Source organism: Gavia stellata, chromosome 2 (genome assembly GCF_030936135.1).
Source record: "Gavia stellata isolate bGavSte3 chromosome 2, bGavSte3.hap2, whole genome shotgun sequence".
NCBI lineage: Eukaryota > Metazoa > Chordata > Aves > Gaviiformes > Gaviidae > Gavia > Gavia stellata.
In genome coordinates, this window is record NC_082595.1 from 106886737 (window position 1) to 106910437 (window position 23701).

A 23701-nucleotide genomic window follows, 5' to 3' on the forward strand; every position below is an offset into this window, starting at 1 on the left:
AAATGGAGTCTTTTATATTTCTGTGATGAGGGTTCTTTCAGAATAAGGCAGATGAATCAGTTAAGGAACATACATGTGTAAGCTGGTTTCCGTGTGAGCTTGGCTTGCTGTCATCTTGTGTTTTATCTGATACGTCTGGGTGGACCTTAGAATTTGATGAGTAGGATTAGACACGCAGTTTAAGGAACAGCTGTATAAATCTTAAGCCATATATAGTCTTAAATCTGAAAAAGCACACTTCAATATGAAAAAAGGTATAAGACTGGAGTTTGTGCTTCCAGAGGAAAGTTTCTGTCAGGGAATATTACTAATTTTGAGTCAACAACACTATATATGAATGTGGGGCAATAAATCTTCTTGCTATTGTGGGTTTTTTTGTGAGCTCACTTAAGTGGTAGGTGAGAAGCTGCTGACTAAGGTTTGTACGAAAAACATGGTATGAAGTGAGAGAAGTTGTCTAGTTGTCCGACTTAAAAGTTGAAATTTTTTTTCCCTCCCTGTGTTGGTATTTCTCTGCACTTGGCTTCTGAGTACAATGCCTGCAGGAGAAGGAAACTCTCTTTCAAAATTCACATAAAGTCTGGTATTTCTGTAAGTGCAATTTATTGCTTTATCCACAGCACCCAGCAGAGAGCAAAAATGGGAACATCTTGGCCTTGGATGTCTTGTACTGTCAAACTAATGGTGTGACTAACAGCCTAGTACTGCAGTTGGGAGGGTTGCTGGCAGATTTAGCAAGGAGCTGCAACAGGCTGGCTAGCTGAAGGTCAAAACTCATATAGCTAAACTTAATTCCAGACTTAATGAATGACATCTAGGCGAGTTCAGAAGTGAGCTTACTTCTTGCTGCCTCAGTGATGACTCGACAGTGCCATGTTATGAACTGTCTGGTCCTCACTGCGTCAGAAGTAATCTGTTGGATTCCTCCGTGATGGCAGGGACGCTTGCTCAGCCTTAAGCTGTCTTGCAAACAGATGCGGAAATTTTCCAGAGACCATAGCTAAGTGCAGTGAATGCTTGAGAGGGAAGGCAATGAAATAGTCCAACTTAAAGTATATGCTGAAAGTCTAGCTGTAATAGTAGCTTTTGGAAGGCAGGAAACTAGCAGATCTGTTGGAGGACAGTCCCTTAATTTGGGGGATATGTATGAAGTCTTGTGTAACTTAATCTGACTCATCTCTGCATTTCTGCTGTTACTGTTCTGTGTACTGCCTTGTTTTCCTACATTGCCATTTGCTTAAGAAAACACTGAAGGAAAATGTCTGGGTTAGGTGTGCCTGACGCTGTAAAGCTGATTCTTAGTGGAGCCGACCACTGGGTATGTCTTAAGTTTGGTTTGCTGATGACAGCTCAAACTGAATGCTGCAGGGGCTTTTCAAGCTGAAAGATGAAAGCAGTAATGGTGTTCACAGTAGTTTCTTGAGAGGCTGGGGAGGTCTGAGTAGAAAACCTAAACCTCTAAATTGTTACTAATCAGTTCCCTAGCTACCTTGGAAAAAGTGGATGGCAGGTAGCAAATTGATGCATTGAGCCCACCTTTTCATGCTTATTTGCAACTTAAAAATGAATTGTAGCACAAACAGTGTGTGTTTAAAGATCTACAGATTGGGTTAAGGGAATAACAGTGAAAATGGGAGGACAGAAAGATGCCATAATCCTTACATGTAGCTATATCAGTTACACACTGTCTCACCTTGGAACGTGCTGCTTTAGGAGTAATTCTTATTGCAGTAATTTCAAAGTAATGCTTATGGCAGATGTAAAAATAACTGAATTATAATCTTAGCGGTGCGCATTAAACTCCCATTTTTTTAGTTGTGACAGGTGTAGTTCTATCATCAGCCCAGGTGGCCCTTGATTTTAGGGAGGGGACAAAGTTGGTCAGTGTTGTTCAGTCATCCTGGGACTTAGGCTTACCTGCCCAAATGTGCAACAAGGGAAGAGTGATAGGTTTCCACTAAGAAAGGTTTTGGGAACAGCAGTATTCAAAATAGGTTGGGAACGCGAACATGAGACGACTTTTCCCTGTCATTGTTCTGCATTGCACTGTAAGGCCCTTCTTTGAGGAGGGTAAAATGAAACTTTGTAGAAAGCTGAAGGGAATCTTTCAGCATTTGGGTTTTTCAGTTTAGGTTTAAACACATTTCCTTTATTGCTTAGGTATATTTGCAGGTACCTCTTGGGTAGTTACCTTGTTAGGATATTTGCCTAGCCAGTGTTTAAACACTGTCTTAAGTTGTTGGGTGTACGCTTAATGAAATTGAAAGCACATATGATGCCACTGGAGAAAAATACGAGCTTTTTCCTCTGATGTGATGTGAGATTTTTTTTTTTTTTTTCAGACTACCTTTTTGGTAGGTTGGGGAGGATGTGGGATTTGATTTCTGTGTGTATGATACTTTTTATGATGTACGAACAAGTTTATTGGAAAGTGGGTTTGAGTACGCTGTATACTACTTTAACTTAAGCGTGGAAACTGAGAAGCTTGCATGGTTTTGTCTTTCACTAATGGTCTGTGAAGCATACTTTGAGATGTCGGATGTTTTGTTTCTTCCTGTTTGGAAATGTTGAAGTTGAAATATATCTTTGCTATAGTGCTATCAAGCATTGAGTGCTTGCTTCATTTAAAAACAACTCTGGAAAAAAACCCATGAATTGTGGCGGGATGGCTGGGGGAGAATAGCCCTAATTCATATGCATCCCAAGTATTTCTTGTACTCTGCATGGTGTATGCCTTCATTAAAAATAACTGGAAGTGTGATAGACCTTAAGAATTTTAGGTCAAAGTTCTTACATAAAAGACCTCTTGCTTCCTACCTTGCTACTTTACATGGAAATAACAGGTATCTGTTACCAACAATGCTTATACAGTTTCTTTTATCAAAAAAAATCTTCCAGACTTTCTTGGTACAGAGCTGCAGTAATGCTGTTTAAAATAAATGTGGTCTCAAAAAAAAAACAAACCACAAAACTGCCTATTAAGAGATGAAGGGTTGTGCAGCATGACTTTTCAGAAGTGTGGAACAATACAATCTTGAGCTGTGTGTGGGAAGAATGACAAACATGCAGCTGTTGAGTCTGCTGTTTTGTAAAATGCAAATACAGCAGGCTTACTTCTGAATTTTCTCTGCTTAAATAATGGCCATGGATGCTGTCTTGACCATACCTACTATGCTGCTGTACATCCCTTTCAAGAAATGATGTTTGTACTACAGTAAAGTTAACATAAGCATGTATTAGATGTTAAGACTACAAAAACTGTTGCAAGCACATGAAAATGCTAAGCTCAATAGTGGTATCTGCAGCATTGCAAATGGATGGCGTTTGCATAATGAAATCCTAATCTGAATCATACTAAGTTAACAAATCTCTATTACTTTTTTTTTTTTTTTGCAATAAAAGGTGGTACCATGCCTAGTAAAGAAATTGTCTGTTCCTGTGGTCTGATCCTTGTAGGTACATGATGTTGTTGGTTTATTTTCATAGGCAGTACATTCTTTTCAATTTATAGCAAGTTAAACTTCCCCCTGAAACAAACATTTTGGACCTATAGTTAGTTGAAATCAGCTGGATTCTGGAACTGTTTCCTTGGTGCTCATGGACAAAAAGCATATAAACCCCCAGGGGTGGATGTTTTAAGGCTTCTTTACCCAGTGCTGAGAGTTCCTTTATGCAGGCAGTCAAATAACATAAAGAAACATCAGTCTGTGTAACACTACTTCCCAGCAGTAAACTTCCCCTAGTCCCTGCTAAACTTCAATGCGAGTTTAAGTGTTAAGAACTTCCCCTAAATTAATATGCCCTGTATGAACGTTGCAGAGTTGCATGTATTTAGCAAGTCACCAAGTGTTGCCACAAACTGTTGTAGGATGTCTCCTTTATCACAGCTTTGAGGAAGGGAGAAGCCACAGCTTCTTGTGTTCTTGTTTTGAATTAGCTATTCAAAAGGAAATTAGCCACTGACTTTCATAAGCAATAATTATACAAACTGTAATTAGGTAGTGGAAATATTTCATCACGTTTAAGGCAATACACTTTCAAAAATACTCATCGTTAAATATATCAACTTTGTCTCTAAGGTGAAAGAGGTGTTTTTCTAGATTCTCTTGATCTGTATGTGACCTGTATGAAATCCTGGACGGACAAGAGCTACTTTGAAACCCTCCCTGCCAGCAGCAAAGAATTGTGCCAGCAAGAACACTGAGCACTCTTATAGACCATATTGCATCTTTGGATTTGAAAATAATTAGCAATGCAACTGGAATATAGTTCATCCCATTTCTTAATACTTAAAACTTTCTCTTTAAACCTTTTGCACAGTAGCACTGCTTAGTCTCAATGCTGAAGGGAGGAGGAGTAGAGGGTAATAAGGATTTCTGCTAGATACTACCACTCACTTTCTGGTTTCATAGGAGTTCAGTTGCCTGTAGCAATTCTTACCAGAAGGGGCTACCTAGAGCTAGAAGGAGAAATGCATTTAGACCTAGATTTCCTTATCTGCAACAATAGGTATTTCAGATTAGAGTGCTGCCATTGTACTTCAGTCAGCATTTACATTTCTGGTAATTAAAATCTTGGTGGTAGCCTTGACAGCTGGCCTGCGATGGTGATGCACAGGGGAACTGAAAGCACATCAATCACACACTGTATGACAACTATTTGAGGAAAGGAGGAGGAAGGGAAGAATAGAGTGGAGCATATACTGTGCTAATCAGTTTTAGCATCTAGAAAAAAAAACCCTCACAGGTAGAGGATAGTACAGTTTGGTCTTACCAAGTCTGCCAGAAAGATAACTCAGTTGAGTCAAGCCTCGCTATATATAGATGACGCAAAGCACCTCCCAGCAAGTCAGTGACCCTCTGAGGATGGCAGCCTTTATCAGCAAAATTACAAGAACCTAACAACTCTCTCCAATGCAGGAATTCAAGCATCCTCCCTTTGACAGCATCTCTAAGCCTGGGTTCTACCCTGCAAAACATTCACTTCATAGTTACTCATTAACCTGACCTCTTATCGTATGTAATTAATTATTTTAAATCTTCCAGCAGGATGAAAAAGTGACTTCTGTGTTCAGTCCAGTTATCACTCTATTATATGAACAGTCTAAAATCCAGTACACTGTCAGTAACAGTACAGGTTTTTCAAGGGGCCTGAGCCTCTTTCAAGCTCAGACTAATCCAGAGTAAAGCATTAGGCAGTAACTAGTAGTTTAAGAAGGGGAAAAAAAAGCAGAACAGGTTAGTTTTTGTATTGTGTTTTTAATCAGTACAACAGAATCCTTGAAGAAGAGGATACAAATCAGTAAAACTTCCACAGATCCTTTTTAAAACTCAAATGTATTTTTTTCAGTGGGCAGTTAAAAGTAACCCTTCCACCCAAAGTCCGTGCTTCCTCCCAGTTGGATCACTAAAAGGTAGCCTGTGGCTAATACCAAATTGCATTGAATTTGAGCTTGTGAACAAGAAACCACGGTGCATGCCACCAGGTACCCTGGCGCTCTCAATTCAAATTGCGAGTTCTTAAAAGCATCAAACTTGTAGGAAAAAGGACTTACTAAGTAACTGTAGTTCTCTTTTTTGGTTAGCCTTAACAATTTAACCTCACATTCTTTCCTCACTGAAAGACAAGGTACCACTAAGGCTTTCTAAATCAAATTAATTTTTTTTATGGCAAGTTACTAGACTTGGAACAAGAACAAGGAATCAAGAGTTTCAGTTAAGAGAACCATTAGCACTGGTCTTCACCAGAACTTTGCATCTATACAACTCAGACACTAGAGAGAACAGATCTTATCTCAAAAAAGAAATTAACTTTTCCCTTTAAATTTCCAGGGTTTAAAATAAGAGTTTGGAATCTTTGCTTGATGATTGCATGTCAAACTTTCAATTGCTGCTTTTTAGCACATGACAGCCTTCAAAAGATAATTATCAGCTGGTACACAGGGCAGAACCACCTTTATTACAAAAACACTTGCAGCAGAGTTTACACCTGAAAAACTTTTCACAGGGTTTAGAAGCAGTAATTTTATTACTACAGCCTACAAAACTGGGTAATCCAAGCATTCTCAGATTAAATTGACATCCTTGAGATAAGCAAGTAGTACCATCCCAACTCAAATGCAGGCATTGTGGAACTAACTCATCCACAGACACGCGTCTAGAAACGTCAGAGCCATCTGCCCAGTGTTGTAACTGTTGGACCACATACTTTATTGCTCAAAATAGTGATATGCACCAGTTCTTTCCTCACTGACTTCCCTCTCATCAGTTTCTTGTCATATTGCTCGCTTAGGGTGGAAACAGAAATATTGGATCTTCTCTACACCCTCTATCCCCAAATTAAAGAACAATCAGAACATACTGTCCAAATATAACTAACTTCTAACTCTCATAAAAAACATCTTCGTTCCAATACAGGTATAAGAACACTAAAAGAAGTCAACATTAATTTAAATTTAATACAAAAAAACCCAATTATCATTTACAAATGTTAAAATTCACTTATTCTATCCTGGCTAGTTCATACTTTGGAATTTCATTTTGAAAGTGTTCAAAGGCTTGAATAAAAACTAAGCATTCTTACGATGTTAAACACCTCTTCCAGCGGAAAGCCACCTGTTCACCATTTTGTTCTGAAAATATTTTTACAGGACTACTAGTCAGGTAGCACAAACAAACAAGTTAGCAAGATCTAACTGTACAGTATTTTACACAGAAACCGTTAAAGTGCATCAAAGAATGCCATCCAGTGCAAGTTCAAACTCTTTTCCTGAAATCACCGTTTAGCAAGCAAGGCAAGGCTCCCTACATGCTACCCAATTAAAGGATCGTCATCATCATATTGTAACTGAAGTCGGGAAAATGGCCGTGGGGGAGCTACTCTATTCTTTGAGATTATTATAATGCAGGTGAAAGTAGTCAGTATCATAAAAGCCCCAATAACTATCCCAATAGCTTCTGGAAGATTTATGCACCACTGGTCAGCGAGCAAGCACTTGGTGTTACTGAAAGTGCCATTGTGTGGCCGTGGTGTCAGTCCCAGGATGTGGCACATCATAGGGTAAATATCAACGTTGTTGATCGTGCTCTGCTTGTAACCCCGATGAAAAGCAGGCCCGCGAGCAGCCAGGAACGGATGCATGCTCGGGAGAGCATTGTCATAGCCATGGTCACCTACTGGAAAAAGGCAAAGGTAAGAGTTAACATCACAGTTTCTGTCTTCGTATTGAGCATTCCCCTCCCTGTCTCTCCCCCACCCCCAAAAGGCATGTAGTTTAACCAAAGACTAATGCAGAACATAAAAGCAGCTGTTGGATCAAACTGAAGGAACCCAGAGTTCCTCCCCTCTTCCCCAATCCCCGGAAGTCTTTTCCCATACTGGTCTTCAGCCATGGTTCCCACCTCCCCGTTATCTCTTTTCCTTTTGGCCACCAGCATTGCCAGTTTTCCCCTTCCCACTCCTCATGCCAGAGTTGAAAAGGATGTTGCCACTCCACAACGAGTCAGTAGCTGGAATGCAAATTTGTACTTCTCAGATTTTGGAAAGACCTCTCCCCCTTGCAAAGCAGACACTTTAATTACTTCTTAAAACCCAAGCACTTTCCCCTTGACAGTGTTCAGTTCGAGCACATTAAGCACCCTCAAATCATGCTTATCCGATTACGTACTTCAGGAGAAGGGATACCCAAATACTAAAAACCAAAAAACAGTCAAAGGATCATGATGCCTGTGATGGTACAAAAAAAAAAAACGTTTGTGGCTACAAGGTCACCAGTACTTGGATATTTGGTAGGTTTTTAAGAAATACTCACTCTGATTTTTGGTGGAATATAAACAGCTAAAAAGCAGCCATAGTCAAATTTCCTAATAACATGCCTGAAAAATCTGTCCAAGATGCCAAAAATTTCTCATAACACACACAGCACAGTATTTGAGTGACTGCATTTACATTTTGAGTTCACTTCTTAGTAACAATTTAACAAGTCTCCTCCAGAACTGTCTCCTTGGCTGCCTCATTGAAGTTTCTGATGCGAAATGTCAAGATTCCTATTGATTAGGTCACACTCACCACTTCAGTATACTTCCAATATTCCTTTTTAATGTTTTCTATTATGTTTGTTGCCATAAAGATACTACTGCACCACATCTTGCTTGTTTGTTTTAATGCAGTCCTATGTTTCTTGATGACTTTTTTTTCCTTCTACTGCTTGCTTGTTTCGAATAGAGCTGTTCCAAGTCCCCTCTCCAGTGAAGTTTCCAATCTTTCACCTCTGAAGTAGGAGGGCTGGTGTGTGCTAACACTGCTAGATACAGTGTAGGTATTGGTACACTTGCCAATCATTATGCTGCCACTTTGTCCATGAAGACAAGTACAATAAACACTTAAATAGCTTTTCAGGCTAAAACCTCCCCTGCCTGCTTCTGGCAAGCCTTGGCTAGCAAAATTGTTTTGAAAAGTATTCACTTCAACTGATACAATGCTGTTACTTATAAATATGCACTTAGTAACTATTTTTAGGTATGTGAAATTGAATCTAACCATAAACAAGAAAGAGACCACATGTGCTAAGTGTTGTCAATTTGAAGATGATTGTAGCAAATCTGTGGGGAAATTAAAATATAAACAAATCTTACATTAAAAGCAGTACTTTTGTACAAATAATGAGAAAATTTGAACTTAAATGTGCAAAGGGCAGACAGTACGAACGGCCAAACTGGGTGAAACCGAGAGCTTACACCACCCAACATCCTGTCTCTGACAGCAGTCGTAACAGGGACTCTGGGAAGTATCCACCAGGGTTAGCCCTGATGCACCAACCAGCCTCAAGCTGCTGGCTGCTCAGAGACTTCCTGGAAGTTGGTACCTTTGTATTTAATTTCTATTAATGGATTTTTCTTCCAAGAATTTGTCCAATCACTTTCTGAACACACACACATATATATACACACACATGCAGCCTTCGTCTGCAGCCAGAATTATGGGTTGAATTCTCTTATTATGATGATAATGAAACCTATCTGGAATTTCTTCTTTGAGATATACTTTCATGTGACTTGCATTTTTTCAGTAAGTTATACATGGCTCTTTCTTCTGCCAAAAAACACCCTGCAAGTGAAACACCTAGAAATATATATATACACACATACATGTATGTATGTAATTTGACATTCATAGCATCTAGTGGGAAGAAAGCGCATAGCTTAGCAATGCAGTGTGTGAAGTAACATTTGTTTTTTCTTTAAAACATGCTATTTGATATCCCTAACAGGAAGAACTCTGGCTTCTTTGACCATTATTGTTGTGTTCCTATTATTTCTACTATTTCCTCACAGCTACTTTTATTTCCTAGTATATGTACTGTAACATTAAAAGTTGTGTCTTGCATTCTTCAATTTATGCTCCTCTATATATATATATACATATATATATATTTTATATACAAAAAAAGAATTAAACCACACTCTAGCGGAAGCTTGAGGCAGGCTGCTAACATGTCTAAGATAATAGCCTGAGGTACACTTTTAAGAGTTAAGTTGAACATGACAAAGTGTTTTAGCTAATGGAATATCCCCCATCTCTTCCTCATCTGTTAAAACACTCCAGGCTCAGGCTCAGAATGTTCAGAAAATGCTGAGATGTTCCTAAGGATGCATAGTGCCAGGACTCCATTCGCTAAACTAGGACCATCCTACACAAGACGGTTTACCAACATAAGCCACCAAGAGTACAAATGAGGAAAACACACTTACATTTTGAAAGTGACTCATTTTGTACAATTGTCCAGCCTTCGTCTGCAACCAGAATGATGGGTTGAATTCTCTTATTATGACGATAATGAAATCTGTCTGGAATTTCTTCTTTGAGATACACTTTCATGTGACTGCTGCATTTTTTCAGTAAGTTATACACGTCTCTTTTGTCTGCCAAGAAAAAAACTGCATGTGAAACAGCTGGAAATTATGTCCTGTTTACTGCAATTATCTGTCATTCAACTTAAGATCCATTTTTTTTCAAAACTATTATTTTTTAAAAAGCACGAAAAAAATCCTTTTCTATATGTCCCTAATGAAATGCTATGTGTATTGAGGTGGATTTCACAATTTGCTCTCATTTTAAAATCAGGCACCTCACGGCTGTGGTTTTGGACCTACAATTCAACTTACCCTCGGGGCTTGGAGGGGAGGAGGGCAGAATTCAAGCAAAGAAATCAAGAGAAAGCAATCACACACCAAAGTAGTCAATATTTTACCCAAAGCAGTAAGTATTAAATTTTGTTACTGTATAAATCACTTTGTTCATTAGAATTGCTTCAGTCTGGCCACAGTTGTGGAAACTGAGACCAGCAGTGTTGTGATTTAAGACATGCCTGTTAGTAACTAGTCCAAGATACAAAAATCAGATTCACAGTATGAAAACTGAAGTTTCATTCACAGAAACAGAAATGGCAAAGCGATCAAAGTGGGGTTTAGATTTTTACTTGGAAGTTCAGACAATGACATTATTTATTCCGAATAAACATGAGGGTTTATTTCATGCTCACTGTGAATTACAACCAGATAGACTAAGTGAGCAACAAGAGAGCAGGCATACGAAGTGCCTATTTACTTTCTCAACAAACTGCACCAGGACCATCTTTACCACCCATAACAATTTGACAAGAAACTTCCCTTAGCCCATTGATTACCAAAACAAAGTAATTTCTAAATAAACAAACATTCTTTAGCTTATTCATTAAATTAGGTCAAAGTTCTGCAATATGAACAACACTGTTTTTGCAGAAGATGTGAACAGTCTACCATAGCGTGTACTTTTTAGTAGTAAGATAAACGAGATTTAATTCTCAGTGTATGACTTAAAAAAAACCCAAAACATACTCTGCCTTGGCAGCACTGCAGCAACTGGACTCTTGTCTATCAGAGTATAGTTATTGCGACCAATGCACTTATCCAGGATAATCAGCTTCTTTGCAGAACAGGAGGCCATTCCATGATCACTTGTTATTATGATATTAATAGTGTCCCACAAACCTAATGCCTTCAGTTTATTAGTAAGGAAACCAATATGATTATCCACTTCTTCTAATACTTTGCTCATGTTCTCAGTGTCATTTGGTCCATACTTGTGCCCACTTACATCTGGTTCTTCCCAGTATAACGTAGCAAAACTGACTACTGGATTAGAGCTGTTCAGCCACGCAACAATTTTCTCCACTCTCTCCTCAAACGTTACTGAAAAGTTATACTTCATAAAGAATTGAGGGGTTGTATCGTTAATTTTTACATCGGTACCGGGCCACATAGCAGCAGCACTTGCTCCATTTCCCTGCTGTTGATTTGTTACCCAAATTGGAACTGCCTCATTCCACCAGAAGGGATCTGAATCATTGAACTGTGAAAACTTTTTCTTGGTGTCTGCATCGTACATGTCATTAGCCACGATGCCATGGCTTTCTTCATATAAACCTGTCACTATGGTATAATGGTTTGGGAAAGTCTTGGTGATAAAAGCATTCGTAACTTGTTTTACGAGCACACCGTCCTTAATGAACTCCTGAAGATGAGGAAGTTTATAGGTTTCCAAGTAATCAGCCCTGAAGCCATCAAAGGACACGAGGAGTAACCTGGATACCGAATCACCAGCAGAGTGAGCACAACAGGCAACTATTCCAGAAAAAAATAATGTTAACATCGAGTTCATTGTTGATACTTCAAAGTATTTCCAGCAGGTAATCAGATGCACCTGAAAAATTTAAAAAGATAAGGCATGTAAGACAAAGTAATTGTACTGGAACCAGTTTAACTAGCTATACGTTATGTACATCTTCCTTATAGATGTTAACTGCAAAATAACCGGTCTAAACAACCACTGAAGTCAACAGTATTTCCCTACTGACTTAAGAAGTTTCTCATCTATTGACATAGTTTTTTTTTCATATATTAAAACAAATGAGCAATGAGATTTTTTTCATTCCAGACTAAATGAAAGAAAGAATTGTTTTCTCTCTTTTAGGCAATTTTGCCATCGTTCTGTGTGTCTTATTACAATTCTACACAAGACAGACAATCAGTATTTTTACTCATGTTCAATCACAGGCACCTGAACAATTCCAGCTCTACATCTGAGTGTCCTGTGCAGCTCTAAATCCTGCTTACAGATCACTGTTCAGACCAGAAGTTCGTTTTCTACTGTAATTATAATTTTTCTTTTTCATCCCACCTTTTCTTTCACAGAATCACAGAATCATTAAGGTTGGAAAAGACCTGTACGATCATCAAGTCCAACCATCAACCAACACCACCATGCCCATTAAACCATGTCCCACAATGCCTCGTCCACACGTTCCTTGAACACCTCCAGTGATGGTGACTCCACCACTTCCCTGGGCAGCCTCTTCCAATGCTTCACCACTCTCTCAGTAAAGAAAGTTTTCCTAATATCCAGCCTAAACCTCCCCTGGTGAAACTTGAGGCCATTTCTTCTTGTCCTGTAGCTAGTCACTTGGGAGAAGAGACCAACACCCACCTCTCTGCAACCCCCTTTCAGGTAGTTGTAGAGAGCGATGAGGTCTCCCCTCAGCCTCCTCTTCTCCAGACTGAACAACCCCAGTTCCCTCAGCCGCTCCTCATCAGACTTGTGCTCCAGACCCCTCACCAGCTCTGTCGCCCTTCTCTGGACACGCTCCAGCACCTCAATGTCCTTCTTGGAGTGAGGGGCCCAAAACTGAACACAGGATTCGAGGTGCGGCCTTCCACAGTTTCCACCCTCTCGAGTTGCTGGAAGAGTTTTGAGCCTTTCAGCGTTCCTATTTACTCATTGCTTACTCTATATATGGAACTGCCAGGAGTAACTTCTGTTTTCCTTCTAAACTGTTGTACATCTACCATAACAGTATTTGAACCTGTTCTTTATGTATCATATTTCTCTCTCTCTAACAAAAAATAAAAAAAATCATTAGTAACCTTAGCTATGAGGCAAGTATTTCTCACTGAGAAATTCATGACTATTATGAATGCAAGGTATGATTTGTAAGCTTCCCCTCCCCCCCAAATTATCATGTATGACACAAGCACTTTGTTTAGGAAGGTCCAGAATTATTCTATAAGCCTTTAAGAAAGAGGAAGCGAAGCTCCAGGTTTCAGAAAAACTTCTGCAATATTGTTAGACAGCGTATTTACTTCTGAAGAAGATCCCCGCTCCAGCAAATTTCTCCTTTATCTCACTTGCACAGACTAGGGTGATTCTAGGAAGAACAGCAGATTATCTCTCTAACTGCAGTAGTATCTTCTGGCCTATCTCAACCCTTTCCCCCAAACTCTTTAAAAAACTATGAGTGTATTATTTTAAAAATGTAAGTAGCTTTAACGGTAGCTAAAGCTTTAGCAGCGAGAGGAATCCAAAGCATGGGAAATCATCCCCCCTTGCAACCAACTGTTAAAATTTCTTTAGAAGGTACAAATGTTAGAAGAAAGGATTGTCAAAAACAGCATGAGGGTATCTCCTAATACAGAGGACTTGAAACACACAGCCCCTTTAAAGAGGGGGGAAAAAAAAAAAGAAGAAAAGAAATGAGATGAGCAATGGAGCAGAGGATCACCAGTTTCATGCTGTCAGGTGCTTTAAAAAGCAGAACCAGAGTTTCTGATAGCGCAGTAAAGCGTACGACCGCAATATTAGCTTTGCAATACTCCAAAGACGCTAATCATTTGCGTTTTTACACGCTGCATCACAGCCAACTACAAAATGCTATCAGCACGACAGCTATCTGCTCCTGAACCTCCCCACCTTGCAGCCAGACCAAGTCTCTAGCTGCTCGTTCAGCAAGAACGGAGTTACCCCGGCCCCGCGCGCCTGCAGCGCGGCGCCGCGCTCCCGCTACGGACTTACCCGCCGGGCGGGAGGGGCTCCGGGAAGAAGTCAGCGCCGTCACCCCCCACTCGGAGCGCAGCACCTGCGGCGCGGGCCCCGCGTCCGCCTGCTCAGCGAACGGAGCGGCCTCGTCCGGGGGGACCCCGGCGGCAGGCGGCCCCGGCGCCCCACCGGCTCCAGGCAGCCTACCAACACTTTCTTCCCTCACCTCCAACCCGGGGGACAGGGGCGGAGGAGCAGCCACCCGGCGGTACGAAGCCCGAGGCCGGGGGGGTCCCGCGGCCCTGTCCCGGGGTGCGCTCGGGCAGCGCCAGTCACCACAGCCTCCCCACGCGGGAGGCCTCCCCGCCCAGCCGCCGCCGCCACCCCCCGCCTCCCCGCCGCCGTTTCGCCCCGACCCCACCGTGAGGGCCCGCTCCTGCGCGGCGCTGGAGGTGACCGGCTGCGGCGGGGGAAGCACAGCGCCTGCGCACCCGCTACCCGCGCGGCCCCAACTGCCATTAGCGGCGGCAGCGGCGCGAGCGCTGCTCTTGCGGGGGGGAGCGGGCGTAGTGGGGGGAGCTCGTCAGCGGGCCCGGGCTCCGCCGGATCCGATTGGCTGGGGGCCCGCTGGCGGACGCTCCGATTGGCTCCAGCGGAGTGGGCGTCGCGCTGTGAGACACGGAGAGGGGGTGCGGGGGGGAGCTAGAGGGTGAGGGGGCTGCGGGGGCGGAGCGGGCTGAGGGGACGGAGGGCGGGAACGGGGCTGAGGGGAGCGGGGCCGTAGGGAGCCGGGCCGTAGGGAGCCGCGGGGGCTGAGGGGAGTTGAGATGAGGGCGACTGAGGTGAGGGGGCTTGTAAGGAGCCGTGGGGGGCTGAGAGAAGCAGGGGAGCTGTGGCATGCGGCTGTGACAAGCAGTGAGACGTGGCAGGTTGCAGGGGAGCACTGGTTTTTACAAGAGGCATGTTACCCCCCCGGGCTGGGGTGCGGGTGGGTTGGCGCCCGAGGTGGGACGGTGAGGCCTGCTGGTAAGGGGTCAGAGCTCGCTTGGGGTGCAGGGTGTTTGCTGGGTCTGCTGGGGTGCCCCGTGGCCGCGGGAGGACACCGTGGGGTGAGGTGAGGCTGTGGTGGGGTGTGTTACTGGGAGTCGTCCAGTGTTTCCCCAGGATGCCTGTAACCTGCCTCCTTTGCAGGTGTCGCAGCAGCCCCAGGCTGTGGCCTTTGCGAGGCAATGGTGGTTGTCAGCGTGACTACGGATCTGTTCTCCGTGACTCCTGCTCCCTTTGGGCCACGCAGCTCTGAAAGTTGACTGTTCATATTCTTTCCTGTGTATGACCTTTTTGTGCTCTCTTGTGACAACACTGTTTCACCCTTAAACTTAGAATACGTGCAGGAAATCGTGAGTGTGTTGTTGAATGTAAGTACTCTGAATGCCAGCACCGCGTTTAGGAAGGCAGTGTGATGGGTTGAGGGCTGTTTTGGTTCCTGGTGTAGGTTTGCTTCATAAATTAAGGCAAATAGTTTACATACCCTTGGTTTTCCTTTTTATTATGAGACGGGATTAGTAATTCTGCAGAACCTGTTAAGTTACTGGTCCTGAATAACAATGAAATCAGGTCTGTGTAAATAGGGAAAATAAGTCTCCTTTAATAGCACGAAGCAGAAATCATCACTCCATTTTAAATTGCATCATGAAAACTGAGAAAAAGATGTCTATAGCTTCATGATTGACTTAAGTAGAGGATCTGAATTTCGTTCTGTGTGTTCTGCTAGCGTGTTTATTCTGAATGCCGCATAGATTGGAGCTTGTCTGTTTCTAATGGCTTTCACATATGTATGAGTTTGGCAGGTTGTGCTACCTGATGTGGTACGACAGGCTGAATAAAGTGACACGCCTCTGATTTACCTTGATTTATGGAATGTAGCAGGTGTGGCAGGTCCTTGTAAAAGAGGAAAAAATTTAATAATTCCAGGTGAGCTACATAAAACTTCTTGCAGCTATTCACATGTTATATGCCAAGTTCAAGTCAAGGTCTTTTTGCCTTTTTTCTTTTTTTTTTTTTTTGTTACACTAATTCAGCTTTGTAAATATGCGCATGACAGTTGATCATGTGGAGGAAGGAAGTGTCCTCTATGAATTACTCTGTTGTATTTCGTTCAAAATATTTGTTACACAGAGTGAATTAGAGGTCAAGGGAACACATAACAGGTGCAATCTTTTAGCCACTTTCATCCAATTACAGTTGAGGTCTTGTTACAAACTTTTTATGCAGAGATACAGACAAATTTTAAGCATCAAGGCTCTTTTGCTAACCTAGTTTGGCAACATACTTAGTCAGCTATTCAGTCCTAAAAGGTGTGAGTAATCTGTTGTTTACCTTTACCCATGTGCTTTGAAATATATTCACAGTATTCACCTATTCATGAGCCCAGCCTAATATAATGTGTCCAATTTGACACATCATAAGGGCAGCATACCATACCAGCTCTGGACTGTGAACTGGGCTAGCCAACATGTATCACGTATTTAATACAGCTCGTGGTTCCGTTTACAGTGTATGCCTACAAGAAATGGGTGAGTTATGTGTATACTTGCATTAAGAGAAGTAAAACTGGGAACTACCAAGATGTTTGTTTGCCTTCCCTCAATCTCCCTCTGTACTGTATTTCACCCCACGTTTGTCTGTATAGACTGCAGTTCTTCTGAGCACTAGACCGTACCAAATCCTGCCAGAAGCTGTACAGATTTACTGCTGTAGTAGAATTGAGCATTTGCAGCTCGAAAACCGTTACATGCATTTGTTTGTGTCAGTGGAATTTAGTGAATGAGAGGAATTAAAGGGTAGGCAACCTCAAAATATTCTCAGTGTTTGGCTAGGTTTAGTAAAACACTGAATTTCTAAATGGGAAACTATATCCTCCTGTTGGTAGTGTTGTGGAGGGGAAGCAACTCCTTATTTGTTCAGATGAAAACTTGATGTTGCACATGAATAGTTCAGAGAGTTGTCTTAAGTACTTGTCTTATGAAAAAGCAGGGCATTTTCATTACTTAGAGTTAAAAATAACTGAATATTGAAAGAGAAACATTTTCCTGTATTTTTCCAGGGTTTTTTTTTTCTCAATTTTATCCATGTGACAGAGATCTCTGTGATCATTTTTGCTGAGTAGTTTTTTAATCAGTCGTTTACTGTGTTTTGATGTATCTTTTTACAGTTGAGATGAAGAAAAATAGGAAAACGTTTCCTAAAACCATAAAAGGGCTTGGTGACTAACAGCTGTTAAACTGTATTAGACTTTAAGCTTTTAGTGCCCATTTAATCTGAGGAGTGGGCTGTATACTGAGGCTATAAACAAAATGGGGCTCTTAACCACGCTGTTTCTCAAACTGTCTATGGAACAATATCCCTCAGGCTGCACGACAGGGTGATACAGAGTAGTGCAGTGTCCGCCTTCTCTGCTTCAGTTACTAGAGCCTCTGCTGTAAACCAGCTTGGGGCCAGGTGCTGGGCTTTCTAAGGGTGCTTAGTTTCAGAGGTGAACAAGGATGTTGAAATGATGCCAGATTTTAAAGGCAAACAAAAATGTTTTTCTTGGAGCAGCTTGGGCAAATAAAAAGTCAGTATTTCTTAGGCTCTCAGGTATTCTAATGGAGTTTCCAACCATGGTGTTGGAGAGCAAACCAAACAAAGTTTTATAAAAGGAACGGGAAGACCACAAATAAAGGGCTTTGAGACATCCAAATCAGGAATAATTGTTTAGGCCCTGCAGCCCGTAAAGCAGGTTTTCAAATGTCCATTGACAATGACTACTCCTGGTATTTTTAACAACTAAAAGCTGTTGATAACATGAGAGTTGAGTGTCCTCTGCAAAATAATTTTCTATTGTTTGTCTAGTTCCCAGTGGAGAATTGTCTGTCTTGTGCAAAGTCAAATTTACTGATGTGTTGGCTTTAAATATGCCTTTTATGCAGTGTCAGTAGCAAAGCAAAATCTGGGTGAAGGTGAAGCACCATTATTACAGTGGGGTCCTGAATTCATGAGCCAGCCCCTCAGGACTGCAGAGTCCAGGTCAGTGTTGGTTGAGCAACAAGTGGATTTCTGGAGGCCTGCTTCGAGGCTGTGCTGACTCTTGTGTGAAACGGTGTGATGATCAAAGTCTTGTACCCAAAAACTGTCTTCTCAAATGTTTTTTCTGTGTGTTTGTTTTCCTTACTTTCCTTACTAGAATACAGAAACTGCTATAGCTGCGCGTGTCAACAGTTACTATGAAACTGAGCTGAAGCATGGTTTTCAGAAGATGAACTAACTCCATACGCACACATACAATACGGATGAAATTGTCAGCATACCTATCCAACTTCTTGTCCTTCTTAAGGTAGCAGCACTTCATAGCAGTGTGGTTCCAATGATATTCTTGGGTGTCCAAAGGTGACCATCCTAAGGCTGGAGCAGAACAGGGCCATACCGAACAGTCTTGTTCCTCCTTCTCACCAAATCATTCCTGTTTTGAAAAACGGGGGGGAGCTGCTCGGACCTCTGAAGAGTGCTGTTTTTCACAGTCTGTTCCTATTATGCATGTCTGTGAGTGTTAATGGCTGTAGGAATTACTGGGTAGAGGAACTTGAGTCTCCCATTCTTGTAGAGAGCACAGAGCCAGAATAGAAAAGTACCCAACACGGAGGCTTCCTAAAAGATCTGAATGCGGGATAAAGGTCTTTTCCTCATGTTGTTTAGTGCAAGATCGGCACTGAACAAAGCATTTCTGTTTATGAACTGTGAAGAGGTGAGGTGCTGCTAACCATATAAGTAAAAGCTGAGGCCAGAAACGATGCAAGAAAGTTTGTTTGTGGTTGATTTCATCCAGGTGTTTAGTGCCGTCAGGAGTGAAAACAAAGTGGTATGATTTTATTGCAACTCCCTTGTAATATGTCTGTAAATAATAAATAGTCTTTCTCCCGGAGCTCACAGTGTAATTTTGGTAATGTGCTTGAACTACATGTTGCAAAACTTTGGAAATGTTTGAGCTTTACAAAGAAAAAAAATTATTTTTGTAAAACCAGCATCCTGAATGGCCAGGAACATTCACGATTTTTGCATTGAGTGCTCTCAAGTGCAAATGAAGGGCCTGACCTTATGGGATGCTAAGATCCCTCAGTTTCTACTGACATAAAAACCATTGTTTACAATCATTCGGTTTCAGCTGTTTCCAAGAACTCTGAGTGTTTTATTTTAACTATTCAATTTTCATGGTTCTCTTATGCCTGGAAAAAGATACTTCAGAGCAAGCAACTGAAGGACCTCAATTTGTTTAGGTTATGAAGAAAGATTTAGAGGCTCTTTGCTTAAAGTGTGTGAGTATCTTCACGGAGAACAAATAAAACTGAAGGACTCTTAATTAAAAGCACTAAAACCATAGCAATAACCAACTGGAAATGACCTCCTGAGAAATTCCAATAGAAGCAGGTTGCTATTTCTAAACAGGGCTATTAACTACTGAAGCTACTCGTGGCACTGATGGTTGAGTTGAAGTTCCCAATACCGTGGAATGTCTCGAAGACGTGCAAGTTGTTGGCTTTAATAAAGGGGTCTTGTTGTATTGGGGATCCAAATTAAACAGTGTAATGTGGCCTTTTGCCTTTAATGGTTAATCTCTGAGAAGATGTGAGATACGCTATTTAGGGGTCTGACATTCTTGTTACTCTTCCTTCTTTCCATCCTTCTCGTCCACTCTGGAGGTGAGGGATAACTGACTAGCAATGCAGGAATTTCTTCTGCTTGACACTTTAAAATAAGTCGCTGGAGGTGCTGATTTCTGTTAGGGTTACAGGGCGAAGAGGTAAAGTTTCAGTAGTAGCTTCAGTGGTCTGATTTTAAACTATTCTATGTCTGTCTATATTTGCTGCCCTTCAGATAAAACCAAGTTGGTCTAAGCAAACAACTTAAATACCAATAAATGTCTCTGTGTGTTTGGGCTACTGAACTGAGCTCTGTGTATCTCTGTAGAGTGAACCAGGCAATTACCTAGGTTCCTAGCGTGAGTTTTGATGTCCATTTGTACGCTTCTAAATGTAGGTGACTTCCAAACTTGCTGTCTAAAAGACATCTATTTTAGGGACCTCAGATCTCTGAGTTTTGCAGTAACAAAGATCATCTCCAGAATATACTTCATCTCCTTCTGACGTAATTCTTTCCACCTTTTTTATCACATAACCCTAGATGCCCGTTGCTGTCCATTGGACTGTAGAAGGAATCAGTGATTAGCTTATTCTAGGTGCTGCGTGATACACAGCTAAACAGTATAAACAAAGTTTCTAAAAATGAGACCTACGAGATCTTACTTGTTGACTAAGTTGTGTCTTATGTACGTTATGGTCATGTTAATTCTGGTATTTCTTGCTTTAAAAAGAATGAAGTTAGAGTAAAAACAAAAATTCAGTCATGAAGTAAAAAACAAACCTTGAAAATGAGGAGTCCTGTTGCTCATATTCTTTGTCCTTATATGAATTTTGCTGCTTATGGCTTATGTGGTTATTTGTATTTCTGCAAAACAAGTAACCAGTGTTATCGGATGGCTCATGTGGGTGTGGATGGCACATGCAATGGTAAGTGACACAACTAGAATTACAGAACTAACAGTGGGAAGCGTTGCTATTACTAATGACCACATTACTTCAGCATCTTCTAGATTTGGGAGCAGAGAGATTTAGGGAATGGATGAAATTGGTGATCTCTTTTGTAATCATACATTCTTGTGGCTGTGAGGCTGGGACTGTTACTCAGACGGCTTCGTTTTCCAATGGGGAATGGAGCGCAAAGTGGTGCCAAGACCTTTTCCTGCTCTTCTGTCTCGTACAACCTCCTTCCTCTCATTTCTCTGCAGGAGAGACGGCCCGTGTCACTGGATGTACGTGCACGCAGATGCTCTGTTCTGTTCCTTTGCTGGAGCGGAGGATTTTTGGCTGAGGAATAGGGAGGGAGCAGCACAGGAGGCAGGGGCGCAGGCCAGGACGCTAGTGTCCCAGGTTATAATGTGGGTGCCTCAGGTTTGATCTCGTTTGTTATCACATAACTTCTGAATTGTGGCACCGAAATTATTTCTGTCTTCCCTGAGGATGAAATGTTAGGGTTGCAAACCAGCGGTGGGTTTGTATAATGTGATTTGAAATGCACCTGATTTTCACCTGGATAAATTCTTAAGTGTGGCGAGGTTTACTCTGGGGCTTTATCACTCTGTCACAAGAGTGAAGTCTGGATCTTGGGGCTGACTGGTACTTTTCTCTTGGAGGGGGGCAGAGGAAAGGAGAACTTGGGAAACTCACATTTCTAACTAATGAAATCCACATCAACTCACTTTATTTTTAAATAATATTCATACATTACACTCTCATTCCTTGTTTTACCTGTGATATTTTATACCCTCCAGCAGGTGCTGCTGCATCCTGCTAATATCTTCTTCGTGGAGGGAAAAAAAATAATCAGTCATTTGATTTAATACTAGGCAACTGGACTTTGCTTTTTGTTTTGCCTCGTGACTGTGTCTGTATTCTCTTTTATTCCTCAAGTTATTTGCCAGCAGAGTGACTAAGGAGGGAATTTTTATGATCCCAACATATTTAATCCTGCAAGCACTCTTTGTAAGAAGGGGTTGAAGATCAGTGGGAGTTGCTTATCAAGGCCATGCTCAGAGCAAGTTGAACAGACGCAGGTAGAAATACATCTGTATTTCTACAAAAATGTGAAGAAACACAAGTGTTTTCTTAAAAAATAGTCATTAAAAAAATAAAGTTTTTGGTTGGCTCATTGGTTTTTCCCAAGTTTCTTGAGCTTTAGTAATTTAAGCTTATGATTTTAAATCAGTTTTATTGCTAGCCTGATAGCTGGTCTTGAATGCTAGAAGCTTGCAATACAGATTACAAGGCACGTGTTTCAGAATCTCTTATTTAGGATTTCCACGTGAAGAATTGTGACTGAGTTACATACAGAAAATGTAAAGTTGAGATGTGCTTTGCTGTGTTTGCTGATGGACCACTTGTGCCAGGCAGGAATTTGTGGGTAGTAATAGCTGAAATTAGGCTTTGATATGGGTTACATATCCTTGAAGTCCTTGAGTTGCATCAGGCCAGAAATGTGCTCATGAGTTAAGAGATCTCATTGATCTCTGATACTTACCTGCGTCTTTGTACTGTATTGCTGGTTCCATGCAGGGAATTCAAATACTGCTGTAGTGTTTTTCCTCACTGTTACATGGTTTTGACTATGATTTTGGCACTTTTGGGGTTATCTAGGAGCCTTAGAAGGTGAATCCAAGCTTAATAAACTGAATGGTTGGTTTACTTTTGATATTTAACTGTATTAGTAGTCTAAAATGCTCAATATAAGAACAATGACAGTAAACTACAATCATAAATCTCAGTCAGGCAGCACCTGCCACTCTACTGTGTGAACAGCATGTGTGCCCCTGGATGTTCTGCTTGGAGGTGGCTGGAATTACAATCTTTCACTCTAACCTCTCTTCTGGGTTACTTTTAGAAATCCAACCTGGCTGTGGCAGTTACCTCTCAGAAGTTACAAGGATGGGTCAGGAGGAAATCACTTTTTATTTTTCCTTTTGGCTTAAACCCAAAAGGTTAAATATAATTAGATTCTAAGAATTCTGGTAATAATCTACATAATCCAGATGCAGTAAACACACAGATAAAAAGTCTTTAGTCAATAAGGTCTGAAGTTCGCATAACTTTGATAAATTCAGATTTGGCTCTTTAATGAGTTTCAGCTCCATTGGTTTCAGATGCTCTGGAATGTGTGTCTGTCTTTAAGAGGGCAGTTCATTTTATGCTAAAGCTGGAAGCATTCATCTGTTTTAGATTCTGTGGAGATTTATGTGTCTCTGTTCTTTAAGGAAGAGGAGCTGTATAGACAGGGTGGCTAACTAGATTGCTAAAGTCAAGTGGCATTAACCCAACTTTGGAAACTTGGGTCTATGTCTTATGACATGGAGATATATAATGTAAACGTGAATATAACTAACTGATATATTAAGCATACATAATAATAGTTAATGCTTATTCAGTGCTTTCTTTTTCTAGATTCTAAGGCAGCTCATAAGCCTTTTTACAGTTTTGGCCCTAGTTTATAGATGAGAGGATGAAGTTGCTAAATGTGAAGTGACTGGTTCAAGGTCCTAAAGTGAACCAGTGACAAAACTGGAAAGAGTTCAAGTTTCATGCCTTTTTCTCATGGATATACCACTTTATATTTTTTTTTTATTTGTAGGTTTTTTATAAATGATTATCATTTGTTGATGATGTTGTAAGTAACCACTGAAACATTGCAGATTGCTTGGATTATTGAGGCAGTTTTGCCTTGCTTTTCCTTGAAGCTAGGCTTTTGTATATTGAAAATATCGGTAAATGGGTGAAGTCTACATTTCTACCTCTTTATGCAAAATGTACATAACATTTCCAGTAAAACTATTTTAGACTTCCTGTGAAAGAATACATATTTTTTTACCATGGCTTTGTAGTACTGATAGATGCTTCAGCTGTTTTTCACTATACTTCCCCAGGCTATATCCAGAAGAACAAGTGATTACAGCTCATAAGATATAGTTACCAGCAGTCAGCTCGACAAAGGGGTTAAAAGAGAGACAGCCCTATCTTTTACTGCAGTGGAAGCATAGTTGTTGATTTAAAGCTCCAGTAAATGATTGTTGGAGGTCTGCCATGTGTAGCAGAGCATTCAGAAAGCACACCACAGTCTCTGCTTCCTCCTAAAGAGTGTTTGTCTGTCAACATCTCACTTTAATTGTAGTCTTTTAAGGTACCAGAAGGCAGGCAAAACGCACCAGCCAGCAATC

The 23701-nt window shown here is 41.2% G+C and overlaps 1 protein-coding gene across 2 annotated transcripts; it reads right to left on the reverse strand.

Annotated features, from left to right (window-relative positions):
* Positions 1-5238: 5238 nt before the first annotated feature.
* ENPP4 (ectonucleotide pyrophosphatase/phosphodiesterase 4) lies at positions 5239-13912 on the reverse strand. 2 transcript variants are annotated; one of them, XM_059833948.1, is made up of 4 exons: positions 13885-13912; positions 10875-11739; positions 9750-9920; positions 5239-7172 (listed from the first exon to the last, which is right to left on the reverse strand). In XM_059833948.1, the coding sequence occupies exons 2-4, from the start codon at positions 11695-11697 to the stop codon at positions 6811-6813; spliced, it is 1356 nt and encodes a 451-aa protein (XP_059689931.1). In that variant the 5' UTR covers positions 11698-11739; positions 13885-13912; the 3' UTR covers positions 5239-6810. The 2 variants fall into 2 exon arrangements, with proteins under 2 accessions (XP_059689931.1, XP_059689925.1); XM_059833942.1 differs by having other exon boundaries at positions 5239-7175.
* Between the last annotated feature and the right edge of the window lie 9789 nt (positions 13913-23701).